The sequence below is a fragment of the Calliphora vicina genome, chromosome 1 (genome assembly GCF_958450345.1).
Source record: "Calliphora vicina chromosome 1, idCalVici1.1, whole genome shotgun sequence".
Taxonomy (NCBI): domain Eukaryota; kingdom Metazoa; phylum Arthropoda; class Insecta; order Diptera; family Calliphoridae; genus Calliphora; species Calliphora vicina.
Window position 1 is genome coordinate 27,215,982 of NC_088780.1, and position 25,151 is coordinate 27,241,132.

At 29.5% G+C, this 25,151-nt stretch overlaps 2 protein-coding genes across 2 annotated transcripts in view; both read right to left on the reverse strand.

Annotated features, from left to right (window-relative positions):
• The window catches only part of side-VI (sidestep VI), a 127,430-nt gene extending 123,941 nt beyond the window's left edge, over positions 1-3,489 (reverse strand). The window contains exon 1 of the mRNA XM_065513607.1: positions 3,459-3,489. Within this exon, the coding sequence (XP_065369679.1) occupies positions 3,459-3,489 (31 nt within the window). The remainder of the gene's footprint in view (positions 1-3,458) is intronic.
• Positions 3,490-6,206: 2,717 nt separating this feature from the next.
• Positions 6,207-25,151, reverse strand: part of LOC135962012 (hemicentin-1-like) — a 201,783-nt gene continuing 182,838 nt past the window's right edge. Inside the window, exons 6-9 of the mRNA XM_065513735.1 lie at positions 24,188-24,397; positions 6,523-6,674; positions 6,301-6,445; positions 6,207-6,250 (exon numbers count right to left, since the gene is read on the reverse strand). Of these exons, the coding sequence (XP_065369807.1) occupies positions 6,207-6,250; positions 6,301-6,445; positions 6,523-6,674; positions 24,188-24,397 (551 nt within the window). The remainder of the gene's footprint in view (positions 6,251-6,300; positions 6,446-6,522; positions 6,675-24,187; positions 24,398-25,151) is intronic.

Consider the following 25,151-nt stretch of genomic DNA (forward strand, 5'->3'; position numbering starts at 1 on the left):
ATCAAATGTCAAATAAATTTTTTCTAATCAAAAGCAACGAATTTACTTTATTTTTCTCCTGATAGGTTAATGGTCAACAAAGGGTTAAGTTTTTCTTAAATTTGTTGCAAATATAAGTATTTTTACTTATGTTCCAATTTTGGTATCAAACAGTAGAATACTTTAATAGTTATTTATTTCGCACGGAAAAAATGATACTTTGAACTACAGTGCAGAGGGACAAAAAATTTACCCAAAACGGTTAAATTGTACCTGGACCTTATTTTTTTATTTTCAATTATTCAAAAACAAAGGGTAGTTTTATATTAGGATAAAAAAAATTTGATTTAAGCTCGGTGGGTTAAAAATTGGTGTGTTGCACGAGTGTGTTGCACAAGTGAAAAATGCTATTTTTTTTTAATTTTTCTAATAATTTTGCCATTAAATAATTACTTTTGCAATTTAGTATAAAAGTATAGAAATATTTACGTAACTTATTAAAAATTTCCTAGGCCATTAACGTGGCTCAGGCCACTAGAACAAGAAATGTGGGATCAAAATTAAATATTTTGATAAATATTTAAATAAAAGCTAAATTTTACTTAAAATATATCCATAGTTACTTGTAAATGAGTTTTTGCCTTCGAAGAATATCGTTCAGCTATTCACAGGTATCACCAAAAACGGCAGTTTAAAACTCCATTTTCAAATTTTTTTAAACTTTTGTTTAACACTTTTCAGAATTTTTTTATCATCAAATTGGGATTTATTTAGAACACAATAGGAAATAAAAATATGGAAAAACTATGACAATACCTCCCATATTTTTTCCGTTCCTGCGATATAAACTTTGCGATTTTTGAGAAAAAATTATTTTTTGGCCATATTCTCAAAAAGAATTATTGCTAAAATATTGCCAAAAAATCGCCTGTCTGAAACTAATTTTATTTTGTATAAATATTTTTATACAGTCTATTAATGTTTTTGTTTGATTTTATTTTCACTACGATACTTAGGATACAACAACAAAACAAACATTTAAATAATAGTGTTTGTTCTAATCATGCTCATCTTACCCACATTCGATAATTTCTTTTGCAAGCGTGTTTTTATTATGAGTTGAAATAATTCTCATTGGGTTTAAAATATTTATTAAATAAGTAGTTTATTTTTGTCAAAGGCTTTGCAAAAAAATGTGAATTGTATGATGTATGATAAACATCTAAAAACATTAAACAATGTTCTTAGATTTTTATTTATTATTTTTTTTTTCTTTCTTTATTTTCTTATTTGCAGTTTTTTCCTCATTGTTTCCGTATTTTTGTTGTCTTTTTTATTTTCTTACGTTTTACTGATTTAAACAAATTTTTGTTTGAAATTGTGTTGTAAATACAAATAACTTTTTTATCATCCTTTTTGTAATTGATAAAATATTATTTTTTTCAATTAAATTTCATGTTTGAATTTACAAAATTTGTGATAGGTCCTAATTCAAATAAAATTTTGTCGGATTGAGCAAATTTCTTGATTGAATCGGAAATTTAATTCTTTCTGTGTTTTGGCGAATGAGCCGAGAAAAGAATTATTTAAAAATTGAAGAAAAATTCAAACTTATTAAGTATGGATCTCAAATAACATCTGTACACCATAATGCTAAAAATTATAAGCATAATAATTTGGACTGCAATATTTTAATTTAATCACTTTTAATTATTTATGCTTTACACCTTTAATATGCGACTTGCTAAACCTGGTATAGTAATTCCTGGAATTTCCGTATTTTATATTCCTGTATTATCTACATTGAGTTAAAACCATCATCAATATCATTTTTTTTATTAATTCCTATAAAAAAAAGGAAATGTGCGAAGCTGTAGCCAAAACTCTGTTTTAATAACTTTTCACTTTAAATTAAATCTACACTTATCAACACATTACTAACACTAAGCCGTTAAGAGCGGCAAATTTAACGTATATTGTTATTTTTCTTCACTTTTCCTTGTATTTTTTTCTCTTTTACTTAAACAAAATCTTTTTTTTAATTTTAAAAATGAATATACAATGTACTATAAATACCCAAAGTGCTTTCATAGCTAGCAGGATTTTCATCCTTTTTTTTCACAACTATCACTGCTACTTGGCTTTACTGAAATAAGCTCAAAATAACAAGAGAAAAAGGAAACAAACAAAAAAAAAAATGTCTAACAAAAATACTTCTGTTTTTGACCACAGGATTTAAACAGACTTTACCCTTGAATTTAGTGTTACCAAACAGCTCAGTGCTGTGTTAAATGATATAGCTGGCGTCTAAGAACCAGCTACGGCAGAAGTTATAAACACTTTTATATATATATATTTAGTAACACCCTTCATTTTCAATTTATATGTTTATAAACCAACAAAAGCCCATTAAAAACATCAACCAGCTCGTACAAGGATACAAGCTTATGCACACCAGGATAATACAGACACCCACACGTTTGGTGGCTATAATGGGACTAAATCATTACAGTTTTATATACGTCTGTATTCTTTATATAGTGACATTTTGCACTAAAGAATTTTGAGCAGCAAGTTAATACAAAGTATTAAAGTAAAAACAAACAAAAAATTACAACGCAAAAAGGATTCCTTAGCTATACAGTAACAGAGAAGAGTTCTTTTGGTATATAAAAGTTTAAAGCGAATTATTGTGGTGCTACTTCAAAGGGGGCTATATAGAAGTACCTTGGATCCTGATCCATGAATTTGTTTTATGACCAGAAAGTCCTTGAGATTCAAATAGCAAATCTAAGAAACTATGTATATTGTAGGGACTGAGTTCTCAACCTACCGATATTGTCTTTACTGTGCTTATGTAAATGAGAAAATATATGTCGTTCGGAACGCACAACATATCGAAAGAGTGATATATATTAGTGGTCACTTTTCTAACCACCTTTTCTAGAGTCTTTAAATAATGTTTAATGACATCTATTGGCATTTTGCTAAACAACTAAATATTTTTAAGTCATGGCGTAAGATTTTTGGCAAAACTTTGCCGTCAGGTTGCTCTGGTTAGATTAATATTTCAATTTGAAAATATTGTAAACCGCTTTTTTTCTCAGAGGTTTTCCGCATTCAATAAAAAAAAGATCAGAGTATTTATTGTTCATCAAATGGGCCCCCAAAGATTTGGGGCCTTGGTCTTATTTTTGCATAATTTTCATATCTTGCCTCTCTGAGGCAAAAATGTAGCCTTTTTCATAAAAAACTAAAATTATGAAAATATAAAATATATAAAAAAAACTTCATCTTCAAGATCAAAATCGCAAAAAACTTTAAAAAATTCGATTTTATTTACCTTTTTTCCCCTGTTCAGGTCATAAAAAAGGGTTCCAAGATAAGGGCTACAGCTTTGCCTCAGAGAGTAAATCAAAATTCCAAACTATTTGAAAGATATGAGCCAGGGAAAACGATCACATTTTTTCAAAACTTACATTCATAAAAGTGGGCATAACTGGGAGACATGGGTCTTTATTATTTTGGTAATAGAGTGGTTAGATTACTAACCAATTAGATTGAAATAGCTTCTATATAATGTATTTATCTACATAATATTATATTATTTTGTAAGGATGTCGCGTGTACTCAATGAACATTAAATTGAAGATATTTTGTTCGAAGTTATGCCTTCGGATAAGCAAAGTGTCTGCTGTCTTGAATCCGACAAAAAACAGAATTATTATGAGCAAGTCGATCTGATGATGGTACTCGGTGACATACCTCCGATGTTCCCAGTCAAAAAATGAAGGAGATTTTGATTCGGATGATCACATACCTCTATAAATTTTGGCTAACACTTCTGGTAGTGACTCAAATAACCAAACTGCTGTGGTGGAACCGAAATGGTGAAAAAATTGTCAATTGGAAGAGCTGGTTGATTACACAGAAGGTGGGGTATGCCAAATGATTTAAAAGAACTGGAGAATGTCTCATCTACACAGCTATTTCGTTAGTTTTGTTCAGAAAATTTAGTCAAAATGACAAATATTATGGATTAAGATGGTTAATAAACTAACCACCTTATTCCATAAATACGTTTAGCTGTATTTTTATTTTAAACTAGTTGAGCGCCCCGGCTTCGCGCGCTAGCATTTACTAATGTTCTTCTTCAAGTTTCCCCAACCCACATACACCTGCCTGTTCTTATTTATTTCCAAATATAATATCTAAATTTTTACTGCATACTTTAGGGATTTTTCTTTTATTACAGTTGACTGGACTCAAAAAAGAAAAAAAATCCGAGATTTACCCGGAATTTTTGAATTTTTTTCTTTACAAACCTTCTCCTGAAAATTTCGAATCAAATAAAAAAAAATCAGCCAAATCGCTCCAGCCGTTCTCACGTGATGGCATTACATCATATACCGGCGGATAGAGGGGATTAACTACGTGGATGTGTATAGGTAACACTAAACAGAGAGAAATAACATGTAATGTTAAAATAAACCTGAATTAAAAATTCGTTTGTTATTTTGTTTAATTTCATCATGCATGTGATCCCTGCCTCTCAGTGTACTGAAAACAACAACAAAAATGAAATATTTGTATTTTTCTACGCTCTTGTACTGAGAAATTAATAAAAAAAAGTTAAAAAAGAACAAACATGCGGCATAGACCTGCTTTGTTGAATGTTGTCTAACAAGTGAATGAAATATATATATTTTTACGTTCTTTATGAGTATTGTTTGAGTATTGCTGTGGGTATTGCTTCCGATAGTGTTGTGTGAAGTTAGAAGTAAACAAGTGAAACTTAGTGGTACTTTCTTATATCTTCTTCATTCATTCTTATCTTTGCAGTTTGTAGTCTTAGTATTGAATTTCCTGATCCCCAAAAAGTTACTATCAAAAGCAATGAATAATAATTACTATTGAATAGCCAATTGCGGCTAATAAATCATCTCACAGTTACAACTTTGAGTTTCGGGGCACAGCTAGCATAGCGCAAGGTATCGATCATTTCATTGGAAAGGATCAATAAAAAGTTACTTTTTTCATTTGGTTCTTCTATGTATGTCGAGAGGCAAAGTACATATATCCTTCAAAGTGGACCTTATTGATACGTTTTATTTCTTCTAATGGTATTTTTCAACTCTCCGTTATTAAATAGACCTGCAAACCTAAAAATACTCATATGTTTCCCAATGCGAGCTAACAAAATACCGATATTTATATATATACATTTTCCATTGCCTATGGTAGGGCGTTTTCTCCAAACAAATTTATATATGTCTTGTCTAAACCACTATTTACAAAAAAAACAAAACAATAGTAACTAATAGTATTATAGAGCAAGCAAATAAATGCAAAAGGTTATAAAACCAACATTTTTTGTACAAACCAGAAAAAGTTCAAAAACTTTTTGGTACAAAGCAACAAATATTCGTAATAATAAACTTTTATTTAGCAATAATGTGGTTAAAATAATGTAAAATTGTTGTTTATGTCTACAGTAGCAACAACAATTACACAGCTACAACAATAAATGAAACATTTAAAACTATATATCGTTACATTTATATAGAAAGGCCCTAACTCGTGTTTTTTTAAGTTGAGAATTGTTTGGCTAATTTGGGCCATTTATCGAAATAAACGAAAATTTGGGCTTACAAAAAACATGAATTAGGGTCTTTCTATATTAAGGTAACGATATAAACAGACTTTAGCTTAGAATAATACAAATTTCCCAATAAGTTATAGATATCTATCTACACAATGATATAAAATTCATTGAATTCATTTGTATTATTGACTTTACAACTGCTACTTAAATAAGCTTACAAATACATTGTTCCATTGAACAATTTTTGTTATTAATACTATTTTGGTATTAGAAAGACTTATTTAGTACTTTGTCAACCCTTAAATTAAATTGTTTCTTTATTTTTTGTAAAGTTTTACTTGATTTTGGATTTTAATTTAATTACAAACAAATATTTGAAATGTTTGTTAAAAGAAAAAACAGCAAAGAAAACTACCCCATTATAGTAAGAGTATGGTAATGCTTTGTCAAAAGGGATGAAAGAAAATACATTGATTTGTAGTTTAAATCAGTTTAATTTAAGGTTGTAAATAATACCTTAGGCATTTGCCAAGTATTTATAATGTTTTTCTAAAGAAATAACAATCGAAATTAGATATTTATGACTTAAAACTACATTGTAGTAACTACTTAATTTGAAATTCTACAAAGACCAATACAAGTCTGAAACTTTGTAAGCACAGTTAACTAAAATTTCGTTAATAATATAATAAACCTTAAAGGCTATGAATACTTACAAAACACATTTAATTTCATGGCCGTTTCCCGTATGCCATTTCTCACTAGTTCATTGGTGGCTCGACAGGATAAAGCCTTACCATGGTCCTCTCGTGTGGGTGTAATAGAAAGCACTGATGTACTAACATTGCCATCCTCTGATACCTAAAATAACAAAACCAGTATTTAATTCACACATACTTAAGCTACATAAATAATAGAATATTATTTAAAATATTTACCTTTTGGCTATGGCCATTCAACTCCACATTGCCCATCCACCAGGTAATTTTTGCCGGTGGCCTAGAACCAATGGCCTGGCATTCAATTTCATATTTACGATCTGCTGACATGGGTTGATTATTAAATGAGATTTCTACTAATAAAGGACGCACTGGAAAATTAAAAAAAAAATAAAACACCAAGTAAATCATGTTTAATTGTTATATTATAAAAATAGACAAGCTGTTTAAAAATGTTGCAATTTATAATTTAATATCTGTTTCTAGATTTAATAATAAATTCTGTTTCATATTATCAACTACATAAATACATAAACTGTTTTTATGATAATTATTAAAACAAATTGTTTTTAATTTTTTAACCGCAACAAATAAATTTTTATTGCTAAAAAGTGTTTTTAATAAGCTTAATAAAACATTGTATTAAATAAAAAAAGTTTAAATAAATAAAACAAAAAACGATTAAAAGCAAAACCTGCAAATCATATGCCAGAGTCGAGAAAAAAATTATTAAAAAATAAGGTTGTATTTATGTCATTGCACAGCTCTTTTTTTTTGCTTAATAATTTTAATTAATTGCTAAGTGAGATTTTCAAATAGTATTAACGTGTTATGTTTGTTGTATTTGTGCAAAAGTAACAGCAAAAACCTTGTGTTTTTTATAACGATATCATTACGTTTTAATAATTTAAAGAATAATGATTATGATAAAAATAAAGTTTAAACATTATTTTATATCATTTCTAGTTCAGGTTATAGTTTATGTTCTACTTCAGGTTCTAGTTCAAGTTCTAGTTCAGGTCCAAGTTCAGGTCATAGTTCAGGACCCAGTTCGGGTTCTAGTTCAGGTTTTATTCCAGGTTCTAGTTCAGGTTTTAGTTTAGGTTCTAGTTCAGGTTTTAGTTTAGGTTCTAGTTCAGGTTCTAGTTCAAGTTCAAGTTCTACTTTTAGTTCAGGTCCTAGTTCAGGTTCTAGTTCAGGTTCTAGTTCAGGTTCTAGTTCAGGTTCTAGTTCAGGTCCTAGTGCAGGTTCCAGTTCAGGTTCTAGTTCAGGTTCTAGTTCAGGTTCTAGTTCACGTCCTAGTGCAGGTTCCAGCTCAGGTTCTAGATCAGGTTCTGGTTCAGGTTCTAGTTAAGGTTCTAGTTCAGGTTCTAGTTCAGGTTCTAGTTCAGTTCCTAGTTCAGGTTCTGTTTCAGGTTCTAGTTCAGGTTCTGTTTCAGGTTCTAGTTCAGGTTCTAGTTCAGGTTCTAGTTCAGGTTCTAGTTCAGGTTCTAGTTCAGTTCCTAGTTCAGGTTCTGTTTCAGGTTCTAGTTCAGGTTCTGTTTCAGGTTCTAGTTCAGGTTCTAGTTCAGGTTCTAGTTCAGGTTCTAGTTCAGGTTCTAGTTCAGTTCCTAGTTCAGGTTCTGTTTCAGGTTCTAGTTCAGGTTCTGTTTCAGGTTCTAGTTCAGGTTCTAGTTCAGGTTCTAGTTCAGGTTCTAGTTCAGTTCCTAGTTCAGGTTCTGTTTCAGGTTCTAGTTCAGGTTCTAGTTCAGGTTCTAGTTCAAGTTCTAGTTCTGGCTCTAGTTCATGTTCTAGTTCAGGTTCTATTTAAGGTTCTATTTAAGGTTCTATTTAAGGTTCTATTTAAGGTTCTACTTCAGGTTCTATTTAAGGTTCTACTTCAGGTTCCAGTTCAGGTTCTAGTTCAGATTCTAGTTCAGGTGTCAGTTCAGGTTCTAGTTCAGGTTCTAGTTCAGGTTTTAGTTCAGGTTCTAGTTCAGGTTCTATTTAAGGTTCTAGTTCAGGTTCTAGTTTAGGTTCTAGTTCAGATTCTTGTTCAGGTTCTAGTTCAGGTTCTAGTTCTGGTTCTATTTCAGGATCTAGTTCAGGATCTAGTTCGGGTTCTAGTTCAGGTTCTAGTTAAGGTTCTTGTTCTTGTTCAGGTTCTAGTTCTGGTTCCAGTTCAGGTTCTAGTTCAGGTTCTAGTTCAGGTCCTAGTGCAGGTTCCAGTTCAGGTTCTAGTTCAGGTTCAGGTTCTAGTTCAGGTTCTAGTTCAGGTCCTAGTGCAGGTTCCAGCTCAGGTTCTAGATCAGGTTCTAGTTCAGGTTCTAGTTCAGGTTCTAGTTCAGGTTCTAGTTCAGGTTCTAGTTCAGGTTCTAGTTCAGTTCCTAGTTCAGGTTCTGTTTCAGGTTCTAGTTCAGGTTCTAGTTCAGGTTTTAGTTCAAGTTCAAGTTCTAGTTCTGGCTCTAGTTCATGTTCTAGTTCAGGTTCTATTTAAGGTTCTATTTAAGGTTCTATTTAAGGTTCTACTTCAGGTTCCAGTTCAGGTTCTAGTTCAGATTCTAGTTCAGGTGTCAGTTCAGGTTTTGTTCAGGTTCTAGTTCAGGTTCTAGTTAAGGTTCTAGTTCAGGTTCTATTTAAGGTTCTATTTAAGGTTCTAGTTCAGGTTCTAGTTTAGGTTCTAGTTCAGATTCTATTTCAGGTGTCAGTTCAGGTTCTAGTTCAGGTTCTAGTTCAGGTTCTAGTTCAGATTCTAGTTCAGGTGTCAGTTCAGGTTCTAGTTCAGGTTTTAGTTCAGGTTCTAGTTGAGGTTCTATTTAAGATTCTATTTAAGGTTCTAGTTCAGCTTCTAGTTCAGGTTCTAGTTCAGATTCTAGTTCAGGTGTCAGTTCAGGTTTCAGTTCAGGTTCTAGTTCAGGTTCTAGTTCAGGTTCTATTTAAGGTTCTAGTTCAGTTCTTGTTCAGTTTTAGTTCAGTTCTAGTTCAGTTCTAGTTCTAGTTCAGATCTAGTTCAGTTCTAGTTCAGTTCTAGTTCAGTTCTAGTTCAATTCTAGTTCAGTTCTAGTTCAGTTCTAGTTCAGTTCTAGTTCAGTTCTAGTTCAGTTCTAGTTCAGTTCTAGTTCAGTTCTAGTTCAGTTCTAGTTCAGTTCTAGTTCAGTTCTAGTTCAGTTCTAGTTCAGTTCTAGTTCAGTTCTAGTTCAGTTCTAGTTCAGTTCTAGTTCAGTTCTAGTTCAGTTCTAGTTCAGTTCTAGTTTAGTTCTAGTTCAGTTCTAGTTCAGTTCTAGTTCAGTTCTAGTTCAGTTCTAGTTCAGTTCTAGTTCAGTTCTAGTTCAGTTCTAGTTCAGTTCTAGTTCAGTTCTAGTTCAGTTCTAGTTCAGTTCTAGTTCAGTTCTAGTTCAGTTCTAGTTCAGTTCTAGTTCAGTTCTAGTTCAGTTCTAGTTCAGTTCTAGTTCAGTTCTAGTTCAGTTCTAGTTCAGTTCTAGTTCAGTTCTAGTTCAGTTCTAGTTCAGTTCTAGTTCAGTTCTAGTTCAGTTCTAGTTCAGTTCTAGTTCAGTTCTAGTTCAGTTCTAGTTCAGTTCTAGTTCAGTTCTAGTTCAGTTCTAGTTCAGTTCTAGTTCAGTTCTAGTTCAGTTCTAGTTCAGTTCAGTTCAGTTCTAGTTCAGTTCTAGTTCAGTTTTAGTTCTTCATTCTGTTTAAATGTCACACACTTTTCAATCTCACATTATAGCAGTTCGAGTAGCCCTGTCTAAAGTGTCATGCAAACTTACTAGGTTGGTGCTAACAAATTTTCATACATTTGGAGAGTGGCAAAATAAAGTAATAAATTAAGTTGAGTTTTCTTAATTTTAAAAAAAAATATATATTTAGTAAATTTTTTTCTGACAAACCCTAATAACTAGACTCTAAGCAGATGTTTAATGTTATTGTTATTTTTTAATATTTAAAAATTTTATTTTTTCAACAAAACCGCATAGTATTCCATTTAATATTTCTTTTTTTTGTAACAATTTTTGCTGCAACCACATTTTCCCTTTTGTTATTTTTTTAATTTTTTCTGCTTTTTTGGTGTAAATTTATTTTAAACAACATTTTTAATATTTAATTTGCTATTACAATTATTTTAATTATGCGTTTGAGTGTATGCAATAAGAATGGCTCTTTAACTAAAACGATTAAGTGCACTTTATGAATTTTTGTTTAAATTTGAATTGTCTGCCTCCCGTGACAAAATATTGTGGCCATAATTAATAAAATATTTAGTTAAAAGATATATTATTAATAACTAGCTGACCCGGTGCGCTTCGCCACCCCAATTAGAAGAAAGAAATAGTACTATCAAGTCTCACTTTGTGAATCTAATTGTAAATGTCTAATTTCATATTTCTGGGTCCATTATTATAGAAAATGCAAAATGTGTTCCTAATTTTAAATTTTAATGTTTATTATTATAAAATATTCAAAAAGCACCATTGCAATAAGGAAATAGTACCATTGATTATCACTTTTAAAATCGCATTCACTAAACCATAACCCGTCAAGCCTGAATTTTAGATTTGTATATCATTTCCTATATTATCAACTAATTTTGTTTCTATAATACTTAAGATTTAATAAATTATCACAAAACCGAAATCGATCGGTTTTTAATTTTTTAAAACCGAAACCGCGGTTTTGAAATTCTTCGATTTTTTGGAAAGTCTAGGTCCATTATTATAGGAAATTCAAAAAAAGTACCATTAGAATATATAAAAAGTACCAAAAATCCCCCACTTGTGGTTTCCCACTCACTCGGGTCCATATAAGCTTAATTTCATGGCTTTAGGTTCATTGGTGTAGAAATTACAAAAAGTACCATTCGAATAAAGAAAAAGTACCAAAAAGTCTCCCCTAGAATTCTAACTCACTTAGGACCATGTATGCTTAATTTCATGTTTTTAAGTCCATTGCTATAGAAAATTAAAAAAAAGTACCATTAGAATAAACAAAAGGTACCATGAGGTATCCGCTTGAATTTTCAATCACTTAGGACCATATACGCTTAATTTCATATTTCTAGGTCCTTTATGTTATAGAAAATTCAAAAAGTACCATTAGAATATAGAAAAAGTACCAAAAAGCACCCACTTGTAGTTGCTCACCCACTCGGGTCCGTATAACCTTTATTTAATGTTTCTAGGTTCATTGGTGAAGAAATTACAAAAAGTACCATTTGAATAAAGAATAAGTACCAAAAATTCTCCCCCTAGACTTCTCACTCACTTAGGACCATATATGTTTAATTTCGTGTTTCTAAGTCCATTGTTATAGAAAATTCAAAAAAGTACCATTATAATATAGAAAAAGTACTAAAAAGTATACACTTGTGGTTTTCCAGTCACTCGGGTTCATATAAGCTTTATTTCATGATTCTAGGTTCATTGGTGAAGAAATTACAAAAAGTACCATTCGAATAAAGAAAAAGTACCAAAAAGTCTCCCCTTAGAATTCTCACTCACTTAGGACCACATATGTTTAATTTCATGTTTATAAGTCCATTGTTATAGAAAATTCAAAAAGTACCATTAGAATATAGAAAAAGTACCAAAAAGCAGCCACTTGCGGATTCCCACTCACTCTGGTCCATATAACCTTTATTTTATATTTCAAGGTTCATTGGTGCAGAAATTACAAAAAGTACCATTCGAATAAAGAAAAAGTACCAAAAACTCTCCCCTAGAATTGTAACTCACTTAGGACCATGTATGCTTAATTTCATGTTTTTAAGTCCATTGCTATAGAAAATTAAAAAAAAGTACCATTAGAATAAACAAAAGGTACCATGAGGTATCCGCTTGAATTTTCAATCACTTAGGACCATATACGCTTAGTTTCATATTTAGGTCCATTATATTATAGAAAATTCAAAAAGTACCATTAGAATATAGAAAAAGTACCAAAAAGCACCCACTTGTAGTTTCCCACTCACTCGGTTCCATATAAGCTTTATTTCATGTTTCTAGGTTCATTGGTGAAGAAATTACAAAAAGTACCAATCGAATAAAGAAAAAGTACCACAAAGTCTCCCCATAGAATTCTCACTTACTTAGGACCATATATGCTTAATTTCATGTTTCTAAGTTCATTGTTATAGAAAATTCAAAAAAGTACTATTAGAATAAACAAAAAGTACCAAAAAGTCTCCCCTAGAATTCTAACTCACTTAGGACCATATATGCTTAACTTCATATTTCTATGTCCATTATTACAGAAAATTCAAAAAGTACCATTCGAATATAGAAAAAGTACCAAAAAGCAGTCACTTGTAGATTCCCACTCACTCCGGTCTTAATTTCATGTTTTTAGGTTCATTGGTGAAGAAATTACAAAAAGTACCATTCGAATAAAGAAAAAGTACCAAAAAGTCTCCCCCTAGAATTCTCACTCACTTAGGACCATATATGCTTAATTTCATGTCTCTAAGTCCATTGTTATAGAAAAATCAAAAAAGTACCATTATAATATAGAAAAAGGACCAAAAAGCCCACACTTGTGGTTTCCCACTCACTCGGTTCCATATAAGCTTTATTTCATGTTTCTAGGTTCATTGGTGAAGAAATTACAAAAAGTACCAATCGAATAAAGAAAAAGTACCAAAAAGTCTCCCCCTAGAATTCTCACTCACTTATGACCATATATGCTTAATTTCATGTTTCTAAGTCCATAGTTATAGAAAATTCAAAAAAGTACCATTAGAATATAGAAAAAGTACCAAAAAACCCACACTTGTGGTTTTCCACTCACTCGGTTTATATATAAGCTTTATTTCATGTTTCTAGGTTCATTGGTGAAGAAATTACAAAAAGTACCATTCCAATAAAGAAAAAGTACCAAAAAGTCTCCCGCTAGAATTCTCACTCACTTAGGACCATATATGTTTAATTTCATGTTTCTAAGTCCATTATTATAGAAATTTCAAAAAAGTACCATTAGATGAACAAAAAAGTACCTATAGTACAGTTCACACATTTTGGTACCTAAATATTATCCCCTATTCCTAACACTAACTTCACTCAAATAAATATCAGCTAACTTTAATGTCGATAACTGAAATAATTTAAAATTTTAAAAAAGTACCATTAGGAGAAAAGTACCAATTTCCCTTTTCTTACTTGAACACCCCTCAAGTTTGAAATTTAAAAATATTCCATTTTGCCAAAATTGTTTATGCTATAGGCATGTATCAAAATATTAAAATCTGTGTTAATGTGCCCAAGAATAAATATGTTTTAAAAAAGTACCAAACTGTTTACCCGGATTTGGCCCAATATACACCTTGGTACTCGAGTTCCAAATAACACGCTGTTAGTTAATTTTTGTATGAATCCAGGAACCAACGTTAAAAAAATTATCAAAATTGGCTTAATAATTTCAAATATAATGTATTTTCCCGATTTTATCCCCATTTTGGTACCTTTTTTATCCCCATTGAGGTGGTACAATTTCATTCAAATAAATTTCTGTAACGTGGTGGGAGCTCATAATAAAATATACGTATGTCTATGTCAAATTATAGAAAAACATATTTTATGAAAAAGTACCAAAAATTAACACAATTTTTATCCCTTAAAGGTTCGAATTTCCAAAAAGTACCAAACTTATATTTTTTATTTTTTGTTTATTAAAGAATACGATTTAAAATTTGTTTCTATGTTTATTGGTTTAAAAGATACATAGGGTGCAAAAAAAGTACCAAAATACAGTTTTTACCCGTTTTCTCCCCTAAAAGTTTCGAATTTCCAAAAAGTACGAAACACCTGTCAGCTTATTTTTGAAATGGAGTAACATGCTATTTTAAGTTTTTTTGTATCTTTATTAGTTTTGAAGATATAAGGTTACCGAATTTACCCGTTTTTACCCTTTTTTACCCCCTAAACGTTCGAATTTCCAAAAATCCCTTCTTATCGGATCGTTTTGGGGAGGGAGGAACCCACAGTTAAAATTTCGTGATTCTAGCTTCAGCCGTTTGGGCTGTGCGATGATGAATCAGTCAGTCAGTCAGTCAGTCAGTCAGTCAGTCAGTCAGTAACGTTACTCTTTTATATATATAGAGAAGATATAAGTATTACATGATAGATTAAAAGCATGATTTATATTCCAATACTTTTTTCAATTTAAGTTATTACATAGTTAAGCTATTTAGCACTTGAGCTCCTCATATAAGTGCATATTTATATTGTGCATATTTCCATTTATATAAATAGATAATTTGTAATGTTTTCAGGATTATATACTGTCATTTAAATGTTCAATTAATTATGTATTTAAGTAAATTTAAAAATGTGCACACACATGTATTAATAATAAATATCATATAGTTTAGTTTATAACACAAAAAAAAACAAACAACAAAACATTTTATAATAATAGAATTATAATTAAAATAAAATCACCAAAAATTAAAAAAAAATAGATTTTTTAATGAAATAATGTCTGACTGGTTATTGAACACAAGCGGTAAAGTGGTTAGATGAATTGGTTGCATTAAATTAGACACAATTTTAATCTAATTTATGGTGTTGAGGGGAATTAGATGGAATTTTATGCACAAATTTAAAGGCAGATTTATTGTGTTAATTTTTTTTCAGAAATTTTTTAATAATCTGATTTTTGTAGCTTATTACACAACTAATACTCATTGTTGTTTGATTGTGTAATTATTTTAAGCTAACTTCAATTTTAAAGGAGATTTAAAATTGTTGTTTTATTTAAGTTTTTCTAAATTAACAAAATTTAAATAACTTATAAGGGTATAAAAAATATATGTAACTGATAACCCGTAATAGAAGGGATTTCTAGGCAACTAGCTATTAACCAACCTTGATGAGGTATCTGGATCTAAACTTAATGCCTACTGAGATATCTTACAGCTAAAGTTTGGGTTTAACAATTGACGAGTGGTGTGGTCTAGTCAAACTGTTCCCATGAAGGTATCTAGCCTGGAATTGCATAAGCCTTCAAACCATGCTTATATGAGCATAAATGTGTACTACGTTTGGGAAGTTTGTTTAAGCGTAAGGTCTGTGCTGAAAACAAGAATTGAATTTTCTGGTACCTAATAAAACCTATAACACTCAAACTATATCACATTTTAAGTATACGGTAACACAGTTTAAATAATGAATATTTTGTCTTGTTTTTGCTGCACCAGAAACTATTTTTATCCACAAAATTTCCATATAAAATTAGGAAAACATTGCAAAAACTACAGCGATAATAAATTCAAATATATTGGACACTATAATGAAAATGCACAGGTGCACAATTTTATATACAAACATTTCTACGACTATTTAAATAGTCCATGAAGCTGTATTTAGTTTGAAAAATAATTTTGTATACAATACATTTATAATGAACACAATAAACCCCCTTCAATATTTATCATAATAATAATGATAATGATCAACATAATTATCATCTTTATTGATGTTGATAAAATTTTGGTACAAACAGAACATGTATGAATATTATTAGCTATAAATGAATGCAAATATTCGTTTAGATAGAAATACATTTTATTTTATTTTGTATGCTTTAAACACATGTATCTATTGAAATAATTTCAAAGCCTCTGTAGTGGTAGTGGCTGTCAAATTTTTCCGGTTGTTGCCAAAAAGTTTGAGACTATTTCATTAGGCCTTTATTAGGCAGTTATTTGAAATACAATATTTAATTTGTTTATAGTGCTGGCGAACATTATGCCTAGTTGGTTTGTATAGATTTTGAAAATAAGCTTGATTTTTAGACCGTGCATAAATGTCAATAAACATTTGTAAATGTTGTATAAACTAGGGCATGAAATGTAAAGGCAAATGGATATAAAGGTTAATGAATTGAAATAATGTGGGGTTTTTTTTTAAATAATTAAGGGTTTATGTAAAAACATAGCAAATATTATCGAAGTCAGAAGAGTAAATGTTCAAAACTGCATGTTTTTTTATTGAAATTTTTCATCCCTGTATAAAAAACAATCTACTTTCTTGTTTAAAGCAAATAAATTGCTTTCTTTATATTGCAAAATTCCATTTGTATTTGTGGCCTCAAATGTCATGAACATGACACTCTTTAATAAATGAAAATTAAAAAAAATATTTTAAAACTTCTAACTATAAAAAAGATATTTTTATTTTAACTAAGAGGGGGTTATTTTGTAATTCGATTCGTAAAGGAAATCCTTTGAACTCACAAGCTTTTTTAATACATTAAATGAGGGTTTAAAAGTGACACTGTCACAAGTCATGTTAATTATTTAATTAGAAAATAACAAAAAAAAATATTAATATTTAGTCAACGTGTTATAAATCAATTTTTAATTGAATAAGTCATTAATGTTTAAAACTATTAATTGAATTATTGTTTTTTTTTACAAGTTTTAATAAAATTTATTATATTTTTTTTTAATTTGCAATAGAAAAAATGACATTTCATATAAATCCCTGAAATATATATGAATTTTTTATATAAATCAAGTATTTAATAGAGTTTATAAAAACCATTGCCTACTTTTAGTAGCAGCTTAAATAAAAATATCCGCTCATTTGTTAACCACTGGTCGTATGATTTATTTTTAGCATATAAAAAATTAAGTAACACTCATACGCCTTGAACTGTTTAAAATGTGTATTTTATTATACCATTCACCTTCGTGAGAAGGGTATACATTAGGGTATTCAATCGATTAACCGTTAATCGGTTAACCGATTAATTTTGGACGGTTAACTGTTCGAATAATTTAAAATTGCCGATTTTCAAATAACAAATAAACCGATTCATTTGTCTCGGTTAACCGATTAACCGAAATTCCTTTTTTTTTGCACTTTAACATATTTTTTTTGTATTTTTTTCCTGTTTTGATTCAAATACAAATTTCAAATTAAAATATTTGCTTGTATTTACATGTATAGACGAAACTTTTTTTCAAACGAGTCTTTTATCAGAACTTAACGAAACTATTAAAAGTATTCAAAATTTAAAACAATCCATAAAGGATTTCAATGGTATAACAAAGGATTTTATATATAATGAATATTCTTTATCATGTTTTCGATTTCTCCAACATCTACAGTAAGAGAGAGAGTTTTTTTTCAAGTATTGTTTTATTCTAAAATAAAAATCGTTTAAAAGAATATTTAAATTATATTCTTTTTTTAAAAGATGATTTCTGAAGATCTCACTAAAATCATGAAAAAATCACATGTGTATACAAAATGTATCTCAAATACCATATTTGCTATTATTATTCCTGTGTAACTTTGAGAAATATTCATCTGAGACCCAACAAAGTATATATTTTCTTGATTCTATTGAAATTCTAAATCGATTGAGCCATGTCCGTCTGTCTGTCCGTCTGTGTGTCTATGTAAAACACGCTCACGGCCAAAATACGCAAAAAAAAAATTGGTAGACTTGCAAAAAATATGGTTATTTTTGTCCTAAGTAGTTTGGTATTGAAAATCAGCAAAATCGGTTCAGTAGAACCAGAGCTATAAACCAAAATGTGAGACAACCAAAAAAAAAATTTACAATTTTCACATATTTTTGGTTATTTGTGTAAATGTATTGCAGATAATACCATAAAACTGTACACACTTTATCTTTATAATAAAAGAACTAACTCTAGTAAAAATTATAAGAATCGGTTCATGATTTCTCTTAGCCCCCATACAAATTTCTTCCCGAAATATGGTTCTATGGTCTATAAATGCCTTCAGAATTGCAGTATCCATACAAAATTCAGCAACAATAAGTTTCGTTCTAAAAGAAATCACAACACTAAATTTTTTGTGGATCGGCCGATATTTGACCATAGCCCCCATAAACTTGTTTTTTGGTTGAATTGTTATGTTTTGTTTGTTTTTTATGTTTTTGTACACAAAATTCGTTGTTGTATTTTCAATTTAAAATTAAAATACAAATTATTCGGTTAATCGAATAATTTTAAATTAACCGATTATTAACCGATTAAATCCAAACCCCGATTAATTATTTGCTCGATTAACCGATTAAACCAGAAACCCGATTAATTGAATACCCTAGTATATATAAGTTTGTCATTCCGTTTGTAATTTCCACAATATAATTTTCCGACCCTATAAAGTATATATATTCTGGATCCTTATAGATAGCGGAGTCGATTAAGCCATGTCCGTCTGTCCGTCTGTATGTTTAAATCAATTTTCTGAAGACCCCAGATATCTTCGGGATATAAATCTTCAATAACTCTGTCAGACATGCTTTGGAGAAGTTTCCTATTTTAAATCCTATTTAAAATCAAAATCGGTCCACAAATGGCTGAGTGGAGCCCGTAGAACAAGTGAGGTTTGCAAATATCAAAATTTGTGCCCCTAAAAAATATTGAATAAACCTTTTTTACAGTAAATTATCCAACGATTTTAAAAATGCTACTCTTATTACAATCAGATTTTTGGTTCAGAAAATATAGCCCTTCAAAATTGACTGATTTTCAGTTTCCAAAAAAACAGGCAATTTTTAGGTCCGCTTTCAGATACAATATATCGAAAACTATGTAACTGATCGTCATTATTTTTGATTCTTTTGATAGATAGAAAAAATTGTACAGTTTGCTTTGTATTTGTCCAGGTAAATCTATATTTACCAAATATCCATTTTTTCAATATATCTCAACTTTGAAGGAAATTAAAAAAAACTATCAATTTCTATATTTGCCATCTTTTCAGAATAAGTTCTTTGATTACTTCTTTACCTAATGCAAAAATTCCCAGCTGCCCGTCCATCCTCCATTTTTTGCTAGAGTTAAAATTATTGAAAAAAGACATGGTTCAAAACGATATTTACCAAATATACATTTTTTCAATATTTCTCAACTTTGATGGAAAATAAAAAAAAAACTATAAAGAGGTAAAATTTTGAAAAAAGACATGGTTTCAAAAATGGCATATGACCGTGAAAAACCTACCAAAAATTTTTTTTTCAATTTTTTCTGGAATAGTTTTAAATCAGATAGCAATAAAAATAATTCTTTTTATTTTTAATACTATATTACGACTTGAATATTATCCTCCAGAATGGAAGGTTTCACTGGTTGCCATGATACCCAAGCCGGGTAAAGATCACACAAAGGTGGAATCATACAGACCAGACCCATCAGCCTATTGTCTAATATATCAAAGCTATTTGAGAAGATACTTATGAACAAGTTGTACCCAATGTTAACTGAAAGCAATTGCATTCCGAATCATCAATTTGGATTTAGAAGAAAACACAGTACTATCGAACAAACCCATAGACTTGTAAATATGGTGAGAAAAGCGTTTGAAGAAAAGAAATACTATTCCGCACTCTTTCTCGACATCTCTCATTAATTGGCTTATTGGCAGAAACTCTACGCTTAGTTTAGATTGTAAACTTCTACTTTATAACATGATCATAAAACCGATATGGTGTTATGGCATACAGTTATGGGGCACGGCCTCAGCGTCAAATGTAGCAAAAAATCCAAAGACGCCAAAACAAGTTTCTAAGACCTAATCGAGAAGGAAGAATGCCAATTTAACCAAAACAACCATAAATACAAAAATTGTTCGTCCGGCAATGGCTGGACTTATTAAATAATAATTATTAGATCTGTACCACTTATTGTTAGTTAATTAAATAATGAAGATACAATAAATAAATGAAAAAAAAAAAAAAAAAAATATGACTGTGAAAAACCTACCAAAAATCAGTGTTTTAATCTTTTTTGGAATAATTTTAAATCATAATAGCCTTTAAAAGAAACATAAAAAATTAAAAAAATTTAGAAAATATTTTATTTTACTTCCCATAAAATTGATTTTCCCACAAATTTCACCTGAAAGGCGTAGAGCCATTTTCAAACACTCATTTAATATCCTGATCCTGATATGCCTTTTAAATTTTTTGATTATCTCATTTGGTTCAAAAGTTACAATTTTTGCAACGAAAAAACTCAAATGGCGCCACTGTGCGATGTACGATATAAGACAATAGGTCAAAATCGGAAAAACTATTTTTAATTCGATTTTTTTTTCACAAAAAAAAAAAAAATATTAAAAAACCATAAAAATTAAAAAAAAAAAAAATTTGAATTTAAAAATAAAAATTGCAAAACATGAAAAAAAAAATACTTTGGAAAAAAATGTTTGTTTACCTAAAAATATTTAAAATTTGTATCTGAAGTATAATTTGGTGAAGGGTATATAAGATTCGGCACAGCCGAATAATTTGTTAATTTTTAAAACTAAAGAAAGGGAAATTAAAAAATTTCATAATATTTTTGGGTAAACATTTAAAATCCCCTAACAAGAGAGAAATTCAAACTTAATGTATTTTTCTTGTAACTCCTACACTAAAATAAACAACAAAAATCCCATTTGCTTGTTATTTAAAGTATTCAACAATTCAAACACAATTCAAAATTTTGTTGACTTATTCCATTACCTCCATTGTCGTGTCTTTTGTGTTGTTTTATATTTTTTTTTTGTTCACAACCAATATTTACTTTTTCCATTGATATCTGAAAAGCTATTTGTTAAAATGATTATCGTTTAAAAATTTTGTCCACCTTCACTGTTCAACTAAACCCGCAAATAAAATACCACCAAAATAAATGAATGTATCTGCTGTATAAATATAAAATGAATGATGTTTGTATAACTAACTTTTATTTATTTGTTTCGATTATTGTTTCTTTTTTTTTTTTTTTGCTACCTCCATATACCTTTCAAAAATTATACCAAATATATTTTGTATTTTTTTTTAATAAATGTTGACTATATTTTTTAAATAAAAAACTAAATTTTTACCAAAAAAAATAACAATCCCATTTTTCGTCCTTAAAGATTCTTTTGCTAGGAAGCTAGCAAGCTAAATATATGATTGTTACTGCAATATTTTACTATTATATTTGTATAAAAATATATTTATACGAATGTATGTATTTGTATTATCATATATTGGTTATAAATTTAGTAAAAATTTTAGCTGTTGTTGCTACTGCATATATATTTGTAGCAGCAGATAAAGTTTTTGGCATAAAACCATAAATAAAGTCAAACAAATTGTTATAACAAAAAGTGTGAGACTAACAACAAAACAGCAAAAAAGTATCACGAAACGAAATTCTGTTACTTATATTTATGTTCGAAATATAAATACCCAAATATTGTTATAGAAAAGAAAAAATAATAAAAAAAAAAAAAAATGTAACAACACATTGCAGGAGTATTGTTTTGTACTAGTATTTTATTTATTTAGCTAAATCCCTAGAAATATTGTATGAGTTTACTTGTGTTGCATGTATTAACTTGGATTTACTATTTTCCATACATCGATTTATAATACAACACGAATTTTCACGCTCACAGTTATTTGTATGAATTATAATTTGAATGTTGAATTAGATGTGTAACTTTTGGTATACAAAAATTTTTGATGGCATTTTTGGTAAAAAATTAATGAAAAGAAATGTTTACCAATCACAGTCACAGTTCGAAAAAAAAGACTAAGTGATGAAAAAATTTTAAAACATGATGGCTTTGTTCAGCATCAAAACTGCAGAAATTAGAGTACAGAAAACTCACAATTGATTGTCAGAAACCACAACGACAGACTTCTAAACTACTGGTCCAGTTATAAAATGATGTATAAACTAATCGTAGAGGAGGAATAAGACTTTATGAATATTAAATTTTTGACCAGCCTGTTGTAACATATGAACAGATTTCAATGTTTCAAAGTTCGTTTTTCTTATCTTCTAACAATTTATCTAAAAATATCCTCTTATTTCGAAAAAAAATTCCCAAATATGAAAACAGTAGAAAATATTATTTTTTTTTTAACAAAATTCTAAGTTTATCTATCAACTAAAAACAGTCACAACGTGTTCTTCATAAATCTTTACAAATTATGCAATAATATACATTTTCGTTTGATTTAATCTGCCATATAATTGTTACCCTCCGTTCTAAAACATGGACAGGCATTTTAGTCAACTGCATATAGAACAAGTAAGAGAGCTATATTCGGCTGTGCCAAATTATACTTTAAAATACATTATATTACATAATTATTTTTAGGTAAACAAAATTTAAAAAATTTTAAATTTTTTTTTTTCGAAATTTTTTTAAAATTTTTTTTTCAATTTTTTTTTTAATTTTTTTTTGGAAAAAGAATTTATGACAAAAAAATTTTTTTGATGAAAAAAAAATTTGGGTTAAAAAATATTTTTCCCGATTTTGACCCATTGTAGGTCCAACGTACTATATATAGACTTATATGTATACATCGTTGCAATGGACTTTGAAATATCTATCAGTAGATATCAATATAGTCTATACTAATGACTTAGTAATTCAGATATAGATTAATAATAGGCCACAAATCGAGGTTGTCCCGGTTTTTTCCTTATGTCTCAGCCATTTGTAGGCCGATTTTGTCGATTTTAACCCTCGGAGGTATAACCAGGTCTGTGCACACCTTTTGCGTATAAAAGTGTGTATAACTTTATTGTTTTTCGTGTTAAACACAAATCCTTTCATGACTTCCTGGAGCAACATTCACCGGGCACAATGAGAAAAAAATCAAACCGATTGTGGTTCTAGATTCGGTTTAATCCACATTTTCAAATATTTTGGTTCAAACGATATAACCAGGTCTGTGCAGACCTGTGAACAAATTGTGTGTTAATTGCAGTGACGGAAAACGAAATATATGATTTTATTTGCCTTACTTTGTTTTCCGGCATGTATGGGTCAAACAATCAGCCTGCTCCTGAGTTGTGGAGCAGTAATGAAAACCTAATCTACCAGGTGACGATGTCTGTTATCCGATATAAACAGATTCTCAAGTACCATCGATTTGACAATAGCAGTACAAGATCCGCTCGACTAGGAGAAAGTATATCGGCCGCCATTGACGACGTTTGGAACATGCTCAAGAACAACTTGGAGCGTCGATATGTTCCGGATAGCCAGATAACAGTTGATGAGCAATTGTTTCCGTACAGAGGCCGCACGCACTTCTTCTAACATATTCCATCAAAACCAGCCAAATACGGCATAGAAATTTGGTGGATATTCGACTCCAACTGCAATTACCCACTGAAAGGAATAATTTATATTGGAAAAACAAGCAAACGAAGTACATGCGGTAAATCTAGGTGATAACGTTGTTCTGAAATTGTTTGGAAAAGATTGTGGTTCTGGACGAACAATATATGCTGATACATTTTTCTGGTAAATGATTTGGCCACGATTTTGATTACATAACGGTTGGGTTATGTAGGAACCAAGCGAAGAAACAAAGCATGCATACCGAAGGAGATGTTGGATCTTTAAAGAGAGATATTGAGAACTTTATTATGTTACCACAACAATGTCGCACTCATGTCGCAATCGTAGATTCATCGAGAATCCATTTAAAATATTCGATTAAAATATGTATAAATCCTGAGTGGACACCATGGATCAGATGGTTGGTGCTTAGACTTGCAAACGATCCACAAACCGATGGCCGTTAACCTTGTTTTTAAATATGTTTTACGTTGCAATGCCGTTATTCGGTGTATATGACCAATTGTGTTATAAATTGGACAAAAACCAGCGAAAAAGTACGGTTTCATTGCATATATTGCAAAAAGCAGGTTCGTTTACAGCATTCACATGCCAGGTATTCGCATATAATATGCCGTACATAATATTAGTTTTGTTGCCTTTAAAATAAAATAGCGTATGTAGCTACCTAAGATGTATTAAAATACATTTAGTTAACATAAGTTTATGTAAATTTTTATAAAAAATAAAATCTTACTTTAAATAATCGTGTTTATAACTACAAAATTAATATATGAAAATCACTTCATACTTACAGTACAGTTCAATTGTTACATTCGTGGCGACATATTTCTTGTGAAAATTACTGGCCTGGCACGTATAAACCGCATGCTGGTGTATTCGTGACAAATTTCGTACCACTAATTTGCTATTTATCGTACTTATGCTATCGATATACGTGTAATCGACAACGCTGTTCTGTATTTGTCCATTCATAAGCCATGTAACGGTGGGAGGCGGTGAACCTAGGAAAATGTGAAAAAAGAAAAGACAAAGAATTTAATACAAAATTTTAAAACACTAACTGGGTATTATTATTAAATAGAATTTTGATTTATTCTGCAGGAAATTTGTTAAGGTTTTCTTTAAAATTGTTTTAATTGGTAAATTTGAATTTGCTGAATAATAATAAAAATATGAATTATTCCATTTAAAAATAATAAAGTTGTTTTGTGCTTCAATAAAGCATCTGACTTTTAATTTATTTAATTGATGTTATTAATGTAGATGTTTTTCCAAGTGAATTTAATTAAGATATCTGAACTAATATTTACTTAAAAGACATATTGTTTTGTAGAGACGTTATGCAATACAATTTAATATAAATATATTGCATATATTTAGGAGTAATTTTATTTTATTAATAAAATTATTTCCACTTTGAAATATTATTAAACAAATTTAAATTATATTCTTTTGTTAAAAATTTATGCATTTTAAATATAGGTCAAATAACTATACTCCATCTTCAGATTTTTTTGTTTTTATTTAAATTTTTACTCAGCCTTTTTTTATTATTTTTTTTTTTTTCAAACAATTTATTAGGCTTGAAGCACTTATAATTTTCTGAGTATTGTTTTCCTTATTAAATAATTCATTTAAAAAAAATTGTAATATCATTAAATGGAAATATAAATGATAAAGGAAAAAGAACCATACACAAACTAAATAATGCAATTAACCTAAAGCAATATACAAAAAAAGAAAATAAATGTATAT